General features: G+C 38.5%; 1 protein-coding gene across 1 annotated transcript in view; it reads left to right on the top strand.

Moving 5' to 3' along the window:
* Window positions 1-18,295, top strand: part of YES1 (YES proto-oncogene 1, Src family tyrosine kinase) — a 51,984-nt gene that overhangs the window by 20,754 nt on the left and 12,935 nt on the right. The window contains exon 2 of the mRNA XM_050890985.1: window positions 14,172-14,444. Coding sequence (XP_050746942.1) covers window positions 14,180-14,444 — 265 coding nt within the window. The 5' untranslated portion in view covers window positions 14,172-14,179. The remainder of the gene's footprint in view (window positions 1-14,171; window positions 14,445-18,295) is intronic.

Here is an 18,295-nt window from a genome sequence, read left to right as displayed (position 1 = left end):
CCTGTTTATATACTGGGCATGACGTTCCATGGTATGGAATATCCCTTTGGCTAGTTCAGGTCAGCTGCCCCGGCTCTGCTCCCTCCCAGCTTCTTGCACACCTGCTTGCTGGCAGAACATGGGAAACTGAAAAGTCCTTGGCTTAAGATAAGCGCTACTTAGCAACAACTCAAACATCAGTGTGTTATCAACATCATTCTCACACTAAATCCAAAACACAGCACTGTACGAGCTACTAAGAAGAAAGTTAACTCTGTCCCAGCCGAAACCAGGACACTCAGATACAGCTTCCTTTTTAAGCTTATGAGAAGTGAGAAATACGAGTTTTTTACGTATTTGTAAACCATTAGTTTAAATCAGTATAAGAAGAACCAGAACACTGAAATGAATAAGAAAACCACATAAAAGGACTTAAAATACCTCTCCCCCACGCTCCAGGAGAGACACAGAACACGGCTTTCTTCACTTTCTCTTGTTTTATGGGAACGTGATAAAATAGAATTAGTTTAAATGTTTGTATTTTTTAATTTGTTTTCAATAAATACTTGGTTTTATTGAAATTTTCAGTTGGAGCTTGTCAAATCTGCAGCGAAGGTACATATTTCAGCTCTTTTAATCATGCTGCTTATTTTTGAAGACGAGAAGTTCTGTCATTGCAATGTTTCTATCAGGCAGCATTAATTCTTTTTAAATATTGTTAATTTGTTGTTGCCTTCATTATTACTCATAACTTAAATCCCTCTGACCTGTGACCAAAATTTAAATAACTAATGGAAGTTGCTGAGGAATAGGTTGTTTGACATGCACGCTTCTGCTGAATCCCTAATATCTTCCCCCCACCCTTCAATGTATCTACCTTTAACATTTAATTTAAATGGAAATTGTCCTTCCTTCTGGCAATACTTTTGGAGTCAAAAGAGTATTGCTAAAAGCTCTGCTTACTGGTTAGGAACGAGAACATTTGCTACGAAACAGTAGTTATTTAGCCTGAAGAGAATCTTTAAATATACATTGTGTACTCCTGAAAACAAGGTACCAGAGTGAATGAGAACACAAAATGGCCAAGGCATTTTACTTAACAATTTAGAAGAGCATTATCTGAACCTGTTGATAAAAACTGAAGGATGTCTTTGTGCTGTGGTGTTACCCTATTGTAGGTTAACAGTATTTACCTACATGTAATATGTCAAAACTGTTTTCTATTGCTCTTTTCTTTGTTCTTTGATTACTAATATTCTGTTTCTTTTTTAAAGAGAGCTCATAGCATTCCAGTTGTTACTCTAGCATCTCTTCACTCTCCTCTTCACACCCTTCTCTCATCTGTTCCTGTTTTATTTTGTATCCTGCACAGTGGCTAACTTACCAAAGTTATCAGTTGTGTTCACTTTGCACATCTTTGGAGAGTAGCGACTGATAATGTGTTTTACATGCTGCTGGCTGGTTCACGCTTGGATTGTGTTGCCTGCATGGTAAGGAGTAATCTGAGCTGGAAAATGCTAAGTTAGAGGGAAGGCCCATTGCCTAATATGGAAAACCTTTTAAAAGAGATAAACAGAAAACTGATGTCATCTTTAATGTATCCTTAGAAGATGTCTGAAGACTTCAACATTTTTTTAAGCTGTATTTTGATTAAACCTCCCCATCACAGGAAATGCTGAGGTGGTTCCCCTTTGTTTCACTCCATCAAATAAGAACACCCTCAGGAAAAGTTTGTCTTTGACATCTTTTTCAGAAATGCTTTTATGAACTGTGTTTCAAGCCCGTTCAACAGTTTTAAGTGGTAGAGGAAAAACCAGAGGAAGATGAGTCTAAAGGAAAACCAACAAGGAATGGTACGTGAACGCTATGTGGTTTTCCATTACATGCCATCATTGCAGGCTTGGTACACCCCGTACATGTCACTGTAATTGCTAGTCTGGAGCTGGAAAGAGTTGACTATTTTGATTCCTTAGGCAAATGAAACAGCATGAAAGTGAGGGAAAGTAACACCTTGTTTTTGAAATCAAAGAATTGAGTGGGTTTTGGGTTTGGGGGGGGGGGGGGGTTGGTGGGTTTTGTTTTCTCTGTAGCGGGCTCACAAGGTCACTAGCCAAATGCCCACATTTGGAACAAAACTTTTCTGTTGAAGACAGAGGATACACCTACTTTGCAGGAGCCAACCCTGGCCTAGGACAAGTGACTGTAACCTACAAATAAGCCAGTTTTGCCTCCCAAGACGAGAAGAAAGTGAGTGCTTTCTTTCTGCGGTGTGCTTGCTGAGGTGCAGCAGAAATGTCTTTCTCCTGCAGAAGCAGATGAGCTTGAAAGGTAGAGCTGCTGCATGCACGTTGCAAAACATAGTGCCAGGTGCTCGCAGGGTAGATGATGAACGGGGCAATGGAGTATTGGAGATAACTGTAAGAAGCCCTGGGTAGAGTAATAGTGAGACTCTTACCGTGTCCTGTTGTCTCCATTTTCAGGTGAATGGTAGATTTTCCCCCCGCCCCCCCCCAAATTTGTCTCACAGCTCCACAATTGGAGTAATCCGGATTAGTTGAGGGTCATGCCTGTTTAATACAGCAAAATTATTACTGTACTTCTAGCAAGAAGGCTGTGGGCCATGCTTTCAGGATGTGGAAATTTCTGTTCTAGAGCAGTACTGAAAAACACCTGAGAATCCTAAGGGACAGTGGCTGCTGCCAAAACTAGTCTCAGATGGGCCGATGTGAACCTCATGAAGTTCAACAAGGCCAAGTGCAAGGTCCTGCACCTGGATCAAGGCAATTCCCAGTATCAATACGGACTGGAGGAGGAACAGATTGAGAGCAGCCTTGCCGAGAAGGACTCGGGGGTACTGGGGGATGAAAAAATGGGCATGAGCCGGCAATGTGCACTTGCAGCCCAGAAAGCCATCCATATCCTGGGCTGCATAAAAAGAACTGTGGCCAGCAGGTTGAGGGAGGTGATTCTGCCCCTCTACTCTGCTCTTCGGAGACTCAGCCTGGAGTACTGCGTCCAGCTCTAGGGTCCACAGTACAAGAAGGACATAGACCTGTTGGAGCAGGTCCAGAGGAGGGCCACAAAAATGATCAGAGGGATGGAACACCTCTCCTGTGAAGAAAGGCTGAGAGAGTTGGGGTTGTTCAGCCTGGAGAAGAGAAGGCTCCAGGGAGACTTATTGTGGCCTTTCAGTATATAAAGGGAGCTTATAAGAAAGATGGAGAGAGACTTTGTACCAGGGCCTATAGTAACAGGACAAGGGGTAATGGTTTTAAACTAAAAGAGGGTAGATTTAGACTAGATATAAGGAAGAAATTTTTTATGATGAGGGTGGCGAGACCCTGGAACAGGTTGCCCAGAGAAGTTGTGGATGCCACATCATTAAAAGTGCTCAAGGTCAGGTTGGATGGGGCTTTGAGCAACCAGATCAGTGAAAGATGTCCCTGCCCATGGCCATGGGGGCTGGAACTAGATGATCTTTGAAGGTCCCTTCCAACCCAAATCATTCTGTGATTCTGTGAAAGAAGGATTAAGAAATATCCCTTACCTGGAATAACATGTCTGTTCCTGGTGATCCCTGTTAATGGGAGGTACTGAAAAAAACTGAGGGACCTTGGAGAAAATGAGGTGGTTGAGTGACTGGAAAGCCACTTGCTAGACTGGAGTCTAGTGGGACTGCGTCAGTCTTGCCAAGGGGAAGGTTAAAGAGAGCTGTGATCTGCTTACACAGGGAACAGAAACAGGGTGCTGGTAGGCCTCCAGGGCAAAGGTGTAACAAGATTGCTGGCTGGATGTTGGTGTTAAATTCAGATGGGAGGTGAGGCATGTACTTTTAGTGGTTACTGTGTTTAAAATTTAGGACTTGTCCAGTGTGGGTGAACTTTCCATAACAGGTCACTTTGAATGAATTTGAGCATGTGCGTACATTCAAAACCATAAAAAGAGAAATTAATTTAGGGCAGCCCTATGGTCTCTATTGTACAAGATGCCTGACAAGCTAACTAAGGTAATTTCTCCTGGTCTTTTTGCCTATGAACACTATTATATCTGTCAGTATAGAAAGCAATAGAACAGCAGTAATGATAGCTATTAGGGTAATAATTCTTGATTAGTTAAAACGTCATCCAGCTCTTCCCTTTTAATAAGAGTGTTATTTAGCAGGTGTCATCTTACTTTTTTTGTTTAATTTTGAATTTCTTTACAATTTAATTGTGTTTTTCACTTGTTTTTTATGTACAAAGGAAAACTCAAGCTATTGAATCATGAAGAACAGTGTACATGTGTGGTTGTAATTGTTTATACATACTTTTACTTTTTGTTTTAGTCAAAAGGTTGATATTTTCCAGCTGGCTTCTTGAAATTCCTGTTGTTCAGCAAAGAGCTAATTGCTGAAGGAGATCTGGGTATATGGCCCTTGAATAAATGAGCGGCAATATTTTGTCAGTAATTGGATTTAAATACTTTAATTACTGATTTTTGTTAACATGCTAATAGTGTCAATTATATTCAGATAAAATAGCATTGAGAATAAAGGGGAATTTACTTTCAACTTAGGGAGACATTTGGCAAACAGTAGGTGGGAAAATTCATCACCACAAAGCAGGTATATGCAAATGTAAAGTAACAGTGTGTCAAACACACACCAAATAAATTACGTCTAAGTTCCATGAGATTCCCTAGCAGTGTTCCTGTGCTATAATTTGGGTGGATAGAAGTCATTTATTATAGGGAGTTTTTTTGATTTATCTCTTAAGTTCCTGTGACTCTTCCTTTCCTTTATATTTCTAAGTTGACTAAATGAAGTTGCAACTGGATTCTTGCTGATATTGAATTCCTCTGTCATCTTAAAATGTAATTGCCACTTCAGCTGTATGCCCAGCTGAGAAGATGAAAAATACTACAGATTCATATGAATTTCAGTATCTCTGAATTTCTGGGAGCTTGAAAATGTTGTAGTCCATTTTTCATATGTAGTTCGTAGTTGAACTTCGAAAGAAATTACTTCTTAAATTTTCAGAACAAAAATGCTGCAAGTTGTTCTTCTTCCATGTAAGTTTTACTTTACTTTTTCTGTAATGCAGATGTCCCTTAGGAAGGCAGTTTGCATGCCTTCTGCTGTGAGACCCAGAAAACAAAATGTTAGTTTACTTTAGAAAACAATATTTAAAAGTTGCTTTTTAAATAACTTTTGGAGGCATCTTTTTTGGAAATAGTATACTTAAATAGAATGGTTGAAAACTGAATGTATGAAAATATTCTGTGATACCAGGCATACTTTTTGTTGTTTTCCAAATAGGATTCAATGAAAACAAAATCTTTCTATTTATAAATTGGTTCCTAAATCTTGTCTGAAATGGGCTAGATAGCTTTGACAAGGTATGACATGCATCTTATTGTAATCTGAAACAATCTTTTCACCAGACTTCTTGAATGTATCAGACTTCTAGTTTTTTAAGATGATTGTAATTATTTGCGAATTAATAAAAATAGCTATTACACTGAAAAAAAAAAGAATTGTCCTGTTCTACTTGCATTTATTTATTGACTATGTACTTAAATGTTCAAGACAATGGAGCAGCAGTAATGCTGTCTAGACAATATATTGGTTGTTTTGTCTGTGGTATCATCTGTTGTCAGAGAAAATGTCCTTGTGTGGTAAAGGCTTGAAATTGTATGGCTAGACATTGTAACTCTAAATTTTAAAAATGGTCTCATGTATATGTATTATATATTTCAGCACATAAAATTGCTTTTGCAATTCTGATATTTTAGTTAATCTCTCCCTTGTGATCTTGACTGCTGGAATAAAGAAAATTAATCCATCAGTGTTACGTATCCATCAGTGCTGTGTATTTTGCATCATCTGCCTTAGGTTTGTTCGGCAAGTTTTTTGTTGGATGTACAAAAGCACAAATTATTTTTCAGTATTTCTGGATGTTAACAATATGCTGACTTCACTGAAAATTCAGAAGAGATCTTGAAAACAAACTTTCTTAAATTAAAGTTCTATTTAGCAATTGGTAGGTTTTTTAAAAATTAAGTTTAAACATTTAAATTTGACATATTTGCTCTGCTCTGCTCTGGAAGTTAGAAGCAGCTCCCTCTGGCTGTCAGTCAGGTACCCCCAGCTAGGCTCTGTGCCTACTGCAGGTGGGTTTGGGGAGTTGGGTATTTTTTTGTTTGTTTTTTTTCCACCCAGCATCTTCTTTCATGTGTGCTTTCTGTTGCCTTGCACACAGGGTAGGCAGCTTCCAGCTGAAGTGGAGATTGCTCATGTGAGCAACTGGAAGACAAGGAGGTTGATGATGGGAGTGTGCTTTTTCAGGTGCTTGAACAGCTTTGAGGAAGCCTTGCTCAGGTGTATCAGACTAAAAGTCAGGCTGCTACAGATGCACTTGGAAGATCTCTGTCCAGGTCTTGGCTGTGACACTCACCTCCTGTGGGTTTTCAGAAGCCTTGTCTAGAACAGAAAGTTATGTTTAAATCTGTATCATTATAGTAATAACTATTTTTATTTTCTTGGTTATGATTATTCTGACTTAAACCAGGCAGCATAAAACAATTCAAGTAAAGACATACTTACACTAGAATGCAAATCCTGTGCAGATGTTGCATCAACATAACTACATTAGTTTAAATTAATAAGCTAAGTCACACCTGTAGGACTTTTCCTGTAGCTGAGTCCTTAGTCTCCATCTGACTGTGGACTTTCTGAGCTACAGATTGGTGGAGGTTGGAGCAGTCTGTGCTCATCCTGCTTCTCTCATCTTCCAAGGCATCTCCTGCTGGTTACTCATTCTACAAAGAGACAACCTTATTCGTTGCCAGAATCCATGCCCAGGCCCATGGTGAAGGAAGAGCTCCTGGGTAGAGGCAAAGGCCACTATTGAAGACAGGATACTGAACTAGATCATCTTTGATTAGAGAAGTCTTTAAAATTACAGTAGGCTTGCTTTCTTCCACCTCTAGTCATCTTTCCTGACCACTTACTAGTCTGATTGGAAAAGCCACCTTTTCTTGCTATGCTTGTGTACATCTGGTCAAAGGAAACCTACACTGTCTCAGATAGTGTAGGTGAAACTGATTATAAATAAACACAGTTTTGTGAGTGTGTATTTTGCAGAGCCAACCGCGTGTCATCCATGCCATGATCATTGTCTCCAATATGCTCCTGCAGCCTTTGCCCGTCTTTAAAATGAAAGACCACATCTACAGATTCAGCTGTCCAAATAGAGTGAGTGGGAGGAGATCCTACATGTTTGGTCCAGATAAAAGGAAGCTGTGACTGAGAGGGAAAACTGAGAGTGCTCACATCTCTCCTGACTTTGCCTCACTGATAATCCTTAATTCCACTTTTTTTGTTAGAACTTACTGTTGCAGTAGTTAATTTTTCCTTCAACTTTGTAACCTGGCATCCAATGGGACCTTGCAGTGGGATGGTAGGGCCTGGTGTGGATTGGTATTGAGGTTGTACTGCCTACTGGGGCAGCTCCATCTCCTACCTGTTAGTTCCAACAAGGACAGTAGGTGTTTCTTCAGGAGAGAAGCCTTTATCTGGGACTTATCTGGGATTCACATTGGAGGACTGGAAATCCTCAGTGTCCTTCATAGATAGGATGTCCAAAGTCTGATACATCTGAGCAAGTCTTCCACATCTAAGCCGTTCAAACCTCAGAGGAAGCACACTTCCATCAAACTTCTTGTCTTCCATTCCAAAAAAAAGTCAAGAAATCATGGAAGGACATGAAGGATTGAAGGCCCTTACTCTTTTTTATGCAATTCCTGGTTATCCTAATTTTCCAGGTAGTGTTTTGAGATCTGGCATTCCTTCAGAGCACAGTTGTTGTAGTGAACTTATCAGCCAGGTAACTAGCTCCTCCAGTAGAAGGATTAGTCTCAGTCATTAATTTAACGCAAATTTAAGATTCTCATTCCTGTAAAAAACCATGAACTAGAACAGAAATATGTAGTATTTCCAACAGCTTTTAACTCTGAAATACAAAATGTCCAACTAGAAAAGCAATTTTATACTCATTGTTTTTTCTCTCTTTGTACAGAGTCCTCTGTTTGCTACGCTGGGTTTGCTAGCTGTAGCTTTATTAGCAAACAGTCTGGGGTTTGTTCTGTTTCTATGAAATCAAAAGCATTACCACAGCAGCCCCAGAATTTTTCCTTGAATATGTTTGTATAGTCATGATAAAAGCAGGATTTGGTCTGTAGAAACATTAGGATCAAAAATTTCAGATTGCATTAGTCAGTGATAAACAGGATGTTTCTTTACTGTTAAATATATTTTTAGCGTATAGGTAACCTAAGGTCTAATAGTGCTGTTTTACAGTTATTTTTCTGGGTAGAGCTGCACGAAGATATGTGGTAAACATTGAAATTCTAGTAACTGAAATCCTTGCTTCAGTGTCTTTTTTTTTTTATGCTTCTTCCTTTATCTTCACTTTTTGCTCCTTATTAGATCATTAATTACAAGGTCATGTCAGTTGCACTTTAAATGCATAATGATACAGACTCTCTAAGGTCTCGTTACACTAATATTATTGCTAATTATAAAATTGAATCCAGCAGAACATCATTCTTCAAAATGCCATGGGTTGTTTATGGTAAAATAAGCAAACTGGAATTTGTGACAGCTCATAAAAGATAAATATATCACATGATAAAAACTGCATAATTTTAAAAAATTGCATATACTCTGCAAAGAACACAGGGCAATTCTTTAGTTTATTTTCCTTTACAAACATGGTGGGTTGCTTTGTAGACAAGAAAGCCCACCCATATTTTCATGCCAAAGCAGTGGCCTGTTAAAGATCGACTGAATTAGTTGGATGTTATAGTATTGGCCAAAGGGGTTGTTAGAAATGAGATAATCAGAAAGAGGCTTTCAGTCTATGTCACTTCTAATAAATGAGTTTTCGATACCACCAGCTGAAACCAGCTGTTTGACAGATGCTCTGCATTGTTTACCTAGCGTACAAAAAGCCAGTATAGGTTACGTGTCTCCGGTGATACACGGAGTCAGCTCTGTACTTGTTTGAGGAAATGGTCAGCTGTCAGCTAATGGATCCATTAGTGAACTTTCCACAGAATATCCTGTCTTCATCATTGCATGAAATTTTAATAACTTTAAACCATGACTTTAGTTGAAAGTTGAGGACCTTTTTGTAAGAAATTTGTTTCACATTTGAGAAGTGAAGGTGCTTCTTTTCTTGACAGAATTTTTTTTTTTTTTTTTTGCTAACACTGAGAAGTGAAGGTAGAATAGCAGTGGAAATCTTCAGGTTTTTTTCATCTTTTTATTGGCAATTTGTGAACCTCAAATGAAATTTTTTTTTGTTATGTAGCATGAGGGGGTTGGTTTTTAGTTGGTTTTTTTTGTTTTTAGGCAGGAGGATATTTGCAGTCTTGCTTTATCCTTCTGGAAAGAGATTTGACTTGCTTGTTCTTCTAACTTGACTCTTTCTTCCTAGTGAAAAATGACTTATGTGCTCTTTTTGGCTGTATGAACAATTTCAGTAACAAAAGGAATGGAAAAAGAAATGTTACAACCCGCCCTTCCCCTTAGTGATTTTTCTTTTGCCCTACCTCTTGCATTTAGTTCTTGGATGGTTTTAGTACCTGTTTTAGTCTAGAGGTTGAAAAGAGAACAACTCCCTAGAGTGTCTTTCCCTTTGCAGCACGTCGGAACGGCTATGTGCGGCTGTCGTTCCTGGCCTTACATCATGATGAAGTCTCCAGAAGATATCTGGGGACATGCTATATCGTAACAGAAGTGCAAGATCAGAAGAGTGCCTCCAGTGGGCCCCAAGAGGAAACTCCTCATTTTTCTTGTTTTTTTCTAGCGAATGGGTTTTGTTATCAAATCCATTACAGCGAGTGAAACAAATGTGAGGCTCTCCTAGCTTTTGGTCCTTGGGGTTTCAGAGGCTAACATCTAGCCTTCAAAATCTTGATGCCGATGGGTAGAGTATGGGGGGGCAGTGAATATGGTGTTTAGAGGCATTTGCAGACTGCTTTGCTCTGAGGCAGCTAGCTGTAACAGATTGTCAGTTTATCCACCTGAGTTAAAATCACCTCTTTCAAAGAAAGCTCTAGCATCTTCCTTCACACCAGTAGGAGACCTTTCTTGAAGCACTCCTGAGAACATTGTGTCCCAAGGAACCAATGAGTAGATAACTTCTGTAACTATCAACTGGAAAGAGCAAAGGCGCATTGGATGAACGAGTGGTTCCCTTGTGACACCCACCTCTGGGCTGGATGGACAAGGCTGCAGACACCCCGAGGGAACCGTTTGTCGGTATCCTAGGATATGGTGGCTCTGGAGGAAAAACTCATTTTTCTTGGGCTGGTAGGTCATCCTTCTGAAAGGAAAGCAGAAAAAAAAACCCACAAAGACTTTACTGGCCACAATTCTCAATTGTTGTTGAACAAAGCTTTCCTTGTGATCTGGCACTCTGCTATAAAACCGAGTTGGGAAGATAAGAGGGCAGCATTGACTTTGTTGGAGCTCTGTTGTTCGGCAGAGGGGTTAAGGGTCCTCTGTCATTGTCTGAGGTGTTTGTAGAATATTGAATGACAATGAACTTTTGCCCTTTGTATGAGTTCTCCAAAAAGCCCAGGTCAAGTTAGATGTCACTGAAATCTCATTTGATGAGTACTTCCTGGAGTACTCTCATTCTTCTATTGATTTTTGTGGCCATCCTCCTAACCTTCAGCTGTCCTTCCAGTAATCATTTTGGGCTTCTATTTCTTCTTGAAAACATTCTAACATAGGATTGTTTTCATCTAGAAAGCAGAACAAGACATCTGTGCTTTTAGTCCATGCCTTTCTGAACATGGTTTCCTGATAGACCTCCAGCAAGCTGACTCCTAACCCCCCCACCAAACGCTTGGGCATGCTGATCAGAACCAATAGGAGAGTATTTTTTTCAAAGAAAGAACAAGCTGCTGAAGTTACTCAAGTAGTTTGCTTCAGACACCAGTCTGGTCTAAAATAATGATTTAACTAATGGGAAATCAGTGGCTTGTGAATAACATACCTTGGGCCAGCATTTCTTTGAATAGAGGGACTTCTACAGAGCAAACAGGAACTTCTCATCTGTATCTATTTCTAAAAAGAGTTCAGTGCTTCAGAAAGAGAGCCATGAATTTTATGACAAATGTATTCCTTAATATTTTGTTGCTGGTTAGACAAAGGGTGATAAAAATAGTTGTAAAATTATTTCAGTTACATACATTTTTGATACCAAATGCAGTACCAGAATAATCAAATCCAACCTTGCATACCAGCTGCTCAGGGTTTTTTTTTTCATTATCCAGTAATTTAGTACAAGACTAAACAGTAATAAGTCGTTGGATTTTTCCGCCCATAGGGTGGGCAATCATTTTTCCCTTCCCTACTACTCACTCTTGGTTTTTGTCATCTTCCCTCCCCTCATTCCTCTAATTCCTCCTCATAAATGCATATACAATATTTTATAGTAATTTCCACCTATGTGGAAAACATTTTAAAAGCTAAGGAGTTTGTTTCCTTAATTTTGTTTTGTGGGTATGCAGTTATAAAGGTAGAGCTTTTAAATTTTGTCTGCTTGTTTCTGAATGTCTTTCTCTTTGAAGTGCTGATTGAATCTCTATTGTTAATCTCTTTAACCCCTGAAAGAAGATTACCTTGACGGTGAAGTGGCTGGGGAGGGGAGAAGCAGGGGAGAGGATGACTCTGTTCCTCTAGAATTAATTCAGATCTTCAATAAGGGCTTTTCTTTGTGGCACTCAAGTGTCCCAATGGTAACTCCTTGCTGCTAACCACAGCTTAAGTGGATGAGCACATATGGGTGGCAGCAGTTATAACTGCAGTAGAGGGTAGCCTTGTCACCAGCCTTTTGGTCAAATCAGCAATACCATGGGCAGAATCCAGCAGTTTTACCAGACTTGGTAAATTGTTTTTTTGTTTGTTTGTTTGTTTTTAATCTTGAAGTCTTATCAGCCTGTTACAAGTTAACCAAATGCCAGAAGTAAGGGAGGAAAAATATTTATGATGAACACTTAATCGTACAAATGTCCATACATTTCCCTTTTAATCTACTTTATTAACATAAGTAGTGTGCTGGACTTTTAAATCGTGTGTGATGCTTAACTTTCAGCCAAAGGCAAGGAATCAGTGCTATTAACAAAGACATTTTCGCAAATGTGATTCTTTGATTAGAAGGACTTCTATTCAGTGCTAGTAGAAAACTTTGCAGTTTTTTAAAGAGAATCAAAGAAATAGGCCTCAGAATAAGGCAAGAATTCACAATAGGCAGCCATATGGCTAAAAAAAAGTGGTTCAAATTACAGTGTCTATTTGCAGTGGTAGAGAAATTAAAAGGATGTGATTGGGCGTTTGATTGACTTGTATTGTCAATAACTGGTTTTTCTACTGTAGATTGTAAGGCGTCTTTTGTAAGGTATTTAGACACATTACATTCTTCATGCATGTATTGGAGTCGTTTGCGCACAATTAGTAAGTTGGCAATAATAGTATCAGAAGTAAAAAAGAAATGGATAAGGTGTGCTTTTGTGATGGTTCATTATTCTGTGTAAAACTCTCAGATGAGATTTGTAAAAATGCAGTTATTTGACTTTGTTGCTGCTTGTTTCTGCATCAGTAATTATATTACATTACAAGATTAGGGGCTGAATTGACAGGGTAAATATTCTTAGTCTTTATGAGTAGTAAATTTCATATGGTGTTTCACCAGCTATGGACCACCTTCTTTCCAGGAACTCCAATTCACGGTTCTTGAGGAAATTACAGTATCTTTAATATTGTAATGGTTAGTTATACAGAGGGAATTAGTTTCTCTCAGTGTGACTATATTAAGGCAGTATTTGTTTAGTAAGATTTACTTTGTTCCATATTTCTGTGTCTAATAGTTAACAAGGTAAGAGAACTGAAAAGGAAAAAAATAGTTAGACACAATGGGAAACATTGTGTTTCCCTAATTGTTAAGAGTCCATTAAACTGTTGTTGTAGTTATCAAAAGATGTATGTTTAATGCTTTCAGACTGCTGCTGTTTACTTTTTTTTAACTGATTCATTAGAGAATGTGGAGCAGTTGATTTCCTATTTTTGTGGAGGTTTTTACTTTTGAAGTTAAAGTAGATTTTTAACTTTGTTTCCCCCCAAAGAATACAGGAATTTTCATGCCAGAATAGTGCTGCATCTAATAGAGACTCCTGTTTTCTTCCTGACTTGTATCCCAGCTGGGGTAAGCCAGAAAATGCCTGCTATCAGTTGGCACCACCTGATAAATGGCAGGTGGTGACTTCTTAAGACGCAGTCATTTTAATTGTTGGCGACACGTGTCCTCTCTGATTGCCTCCCTCAGCAGGTAATAGGTGTCCCCCCAGTAAACAGCTCTGGCACAGTCTGCCTGTAGTGGGAGCTGGTGGCAATCCTGGGCCATCAGGGCTATGAATTGTCACCTGTCTGGGTGCAGTTCAGTTTCTAAACCACTATGGATGTTGTAATTACTCTTCTAAATTTTTTTCTAATTCTAGTTAGACTGTAGAGCTTAACCCTATCCTGTGGCTGTGAATATGCCAGGTTTGTTTGTGAGTTGTATTTTGGGGGCTGGGAATGGATGCAAACTTCTCTACATCTTTAAAGACATTAGTTGTAATACCACCAGCAGGTCAGGACCTTACTGCACAGGTGCTTAAAAAAGAAAGCAGGAATGCTCCACTCATTTTCTTCATATAATTGCTTTGGATTTGCTTTGTATAATTGACTCGGGATTTGTCACCTCTGTTTCCGCTTCCACCCTGCTGTAGAAATCTTCAGTGTCTTTTCTTCATCTATTGCCTGACTCCTTCTTTTTTTTTCTTTTTTTCCTTTTTCTTTTTTACCATTTACAGTCCACCAAGGAACTGGGATGAAGAATAATCCAAATGTGCTGTTAGTATGTGTTGTTGTAAGGGAAAATAATTATGTGCTCTCTAGTCTGGGAATGACTTCGATTTTATTCCAGAACACTTTTTCATCAGAGTTTATAAACTGCACATGGGAGCAATTGCTCGGGGTTGTTTTGGGTTTTTAACCAGTAATAAATCAGCATTTTCAGTAACCTTTGCAGTATCTTCTGTGTTAACTATCAAAAGAAGCAACATAGAGATGAACTTATTTTTCCCTCTCATTCTCGCAGAAGCAGCCATGGGGTGCATTAAAAGCAAAGAAGATAAAGGTCCAGCCATGAAATACAGAACTGATAATAATCCAGAACCTGTTATTTCCCACGTCAGCCATTACGGATCAGACTCCAGCCAAGCAACACAGTCACCGTCAATAAAGGGATCAGCAGTTAATTTTAATAGTCATTCCATGACTCCTTTTGGAGGGCCCTCAGGAATGACACCCTTTGGAGGAGCATCATCTTCATTTTCAGCTGTGCCAAGTCCATATCCTAGTACTTTAACAGGTGAGTGTTACATAAAATGATGCTATTATTATTATTAAAGCTTGTTAGTCATATTCAAAAAAATACTATGACCCCTTGCCACACAGAAATAAATTGCAAATTTAAAATAAATTGCCTTTTAGGGATTTCTGATTTTCAGTATCTTTACTGCACAGATAATAATTCAGCCCATATTCACTAGTGACTGGGGCTTGGGGGTTGGGTGTTTTGGCTTTTGTTTGGGGGGGGCGGGTTTAGGATCACAGCACAGAGAAATTTAAGACTTATTAAAGGCAGTAATGGGAATAGTTGATAAAATTGTATAGAAGTTCTAAGCTGTTGAAAGGATGCACATGGGATAATGGTTTTAAACTTTTGGAGAGACATGCAAAATGGAAAACACTTCAAATTCAGGAAACTGATATTTTAAACTGATTTTCAGACTTACTTGATTAGCTGTAAGTTACTTATATTAATGCAACATTGAATCTGTTCATTTATAAAGCTAAACAAGATATGCAGTATATTCTGTGTACTATACTATATGAACAATATGTGTGAAACGAAAGAGCAGAATTCTCATTGTTAGTGGTCATATTAAAACCAAAGTTGAAAATGTAAAAATAGAATTTACAAGGTGCAGAGACCTTGGCTGAGATAAAAGTCTCTGAAGATACAGCATTTTAAAGCAATATGCATATTTAATGTTATAAACCCACCTTTATAACAAATTCTTAAAACTTCATTACATAAACATTGATTTTGTGCACATGGCTAATCTCAGTAGTTCACTTAATTTTGCTGGATATTTTTGAGAGGAAGCTGTAATTCATTCTTTTTTGAGAGAGAAAGGAAAGAGTAATTTATTCTAGAAGCTTTGCACAGACACTTCACAAAACACGGTAGATAATTCCTTATTAGTCTATTTCTAGTTTTCCCACAAACCTCTAATGTTAGCACAATTATAGTGCTTAAATGTTTGCTTCATTACAGTGGCATTTAAAATCTTTCAAACACAAGAAATTTGAGATCCATGAAAACCCACTGTGGCCTTGACATTCAGCAATTCAGAAAATCAAATATGAGTTGTCGGGTAATGATCACCTCGTGTTCCCTTTTTGGGAATTCATTAAAAAACAAATAATTAAAATGAGCATCTATCCTGTCTCAAAATTTTTGAGCCAGCTCTGAATCCTCGTTTTGGATGAACATTTGCAGAAATGAAACAAGGGCAGCATTTCTTTTATTCATTAGCTCCACTAAGGAAAGTTTATCGTGCTTAAACAAATCTTCATCTCCTCCAAGAACCTCTGTGTATTTCTTCTTACTAGATCTGGTCTTTGTTCACGTGGGAATCTCCAGCAGTGTGTGCAGGCACTCCTGGGCATTACCAGACATCAGGGATGTAGGCCCCCCCCCCCAGGTACCACAAATCCTTTGCTGCAGAGACCAGAAGGGATGTTCTCTTGCCTGTCACTGTTCCTGCTGGTAGTTAAGCATGTTAAGTCTTGGACCAGAGTCAACAGGAGAGATTTCTCATGAAAAGAGAGTCTAATATCTCATCAGTGTGGGTTCAGTTATCACCAGGCAAGCTGATTTGGGTGAACGCCCCCATCGTTTTGCGATCAGGTAAAATGATGCTGCATATGTAATTATTCCTCCTCATTTTCTAAAACCAGCCCATCCACAAACAAACACATTTTTGTTTGTTTGTTTGTTTTAAATAAAAATTGCACCAGCAACTGTTTAGTACATTCAGTACCGATTTTCAGATCAATCAAAATTGAGTGTTTTTGTGAACGAGTAAGATGATGGACTTCATCTGCCTGTAAGCTTTTTGTATTTGTGACAAATAAAACACTGAATCACATTCTGTGGCCCTTTGTTTCGCAAGAGAGGAGAATAGATGGGCTTGTCAAACAGGACGTAAGTGTCAGTAGTACTTGTCAGACATCACGGGTGGACTGGATAAGGATGATATGGTTGTCATCGTGGCCTGTAGTGAGGCTGAAAAGAGTTGAGCCATCTTTTATTCCTCTAGAGCAGAAAAGGAGAAGAAATCTGAGTTAGTCACACTGTTCCTGTAGTACACATTCTCAGTCATCAGATACTTTGAATTCATAGAATATTGCTGAAAATCAAAACAGAAAAATGGACCGCTGTTCTTGCCTTCCACGAAGCTGTGTAAGCACTAGTGGTCTGTAATTCTCATGCTGAACAAGAAAGTAAAGTCTTCTTTCCAAAACCAGTCCTAGATTAGAGGATGGGAATACTGACCTAATGAAAGGATAACCTTTAAGGGAAATGTTATGACCACAAATAGCTTGAACAGCTAAACTAGATCACCTTGCAGTGATTCACAAAGAAAACAGCTGCAAGAGACTTCAAAAATCATTTGAGCCGTATCTGTTTGTTTAGAATGTTCTGTGCTGATGCTGTTCTCCTTAAGTATTTTATTATTCTTTGCTGTGAAATAAATAACACTCGTGAATGACAATAAAAAGAGGTTTTATGGTAGCTGAAGTGTTGAAACCAAAACTTTCCAAGGATTATATGTTAGCTTTTCCAATTCTTTCTTTAAAAATAATTAAGAGTACACAAATATTGGTAATTACTGACAATTCTCTTATTGCATGGTTTACATTTGAATCCATTACTTTGACTAGTGCTACACTGTCTAGAGGAATTAATCTCTCTGTTGTTCCCACGTTAGTATCTTTCTAGATGTTGTACAGTTTGTTTCAAAGTTCTTGGAGTCTCCCAGTTTCTTTATATGCAGTTAAAAACTTTTGTGATATTGTGACTTGAGAGTATTGATTTTCTTCATCTGCTGAAGAACTCTCTGGGGATGGTTTATTTCCTTAGCATCTGGTTTCTGTTTGTGTGAATATGGTATGTATCCCCACAATTTTCATGCTCCGTGTAGCAGTTTGTGTCATCAAAATAATGCAGTAACTTAGTAATGTAGGCAAAACTTGGTAGAACTGTGTTGATTTTTAACTTAGATTAGGAACTGTTAACTTCTAGGGAATATTCTAATTCATTTTCAGTTCATAAATCACACTTCAAAAAAACCCCTCAATTACTCTAACCTCCTGTGAGGATTTTTTGTTCTGTTTTTCCTGGAGGAACTGTAAATTCATTTCCAGCTGAGGCCTGCTGAAAGACTGTAATCACAGAAAGACTCTAAATCAAATTAAAATATCTAAGTGATTAGGAGCTCTTACATCAGAAAGTGTACATTACAAAAGAATATTAGATGTAGACAATACCCGTTGCATTATGTGTTCTTTCTAATCACTGTCATGTTAATTGTAAGATGTAAAATTAGATGGGTGGTCTTCCATGTATATCCTGGTACCTATATGTGCATGTTAGAGATGTAATATACGTTTAAAAATAAGTTATTGCTTGGACTACCATTAGGCTTCCTAAATGTCCATTAGACTGTGAAATAGCATTTCTAGAGCTTAAAAAGTCTTTCTGAATTGCCCATCTGCAGTTTTCTATTTTAACTTTCTCCTAGTTATGGTGCATAGTTCTTTATTTTTGCTCATAGCTTGTACATCTTGTATAGCCTGTTCTCCTTTCCCTCTTTCTCTTTTAGCCCAGTTTTATAGATTAGTTCTTTTAAGTATAGAAGAAGTTTTCCTACCGTAAGTATAGGAGCCTCCCTACCATCCGTCTCTCACAGGTGTATCCTGTTTGTGGGACATGTTCAACAACGTGCCCTATACCAGAAGTGGGATGGGGACGCAAATTCCTTAGGTTGGTGGAGTGCAGCTGCTCGTCCTGTGATGTATCTCGGTCCTTGTTGTCCAGCGTAATGCACTGATGGATCATCCTCAGCAAGGGTCTGCTTCACTGATGGG

The sequence above is a fragment of the Gymnogyps californianus genome, chromosome 2 (genome assembly GCF_018139145.2).
Source record: "Gymnogyps californianus isolate 813 chromosome 2, ASM1813914v2, whole genome shotgun sequence".
NCBI lineage: Eukaryota > Metazoa > Chordata > Aves > Accipitriformes > Cathartidae > Gymnogyps > Gymnogyps californianus.
The sequence above is the reverse complement of the archived record's forward strand: the minus strand, read 5'-3'. Positions and strand labels throughout refer to the sequence as shown.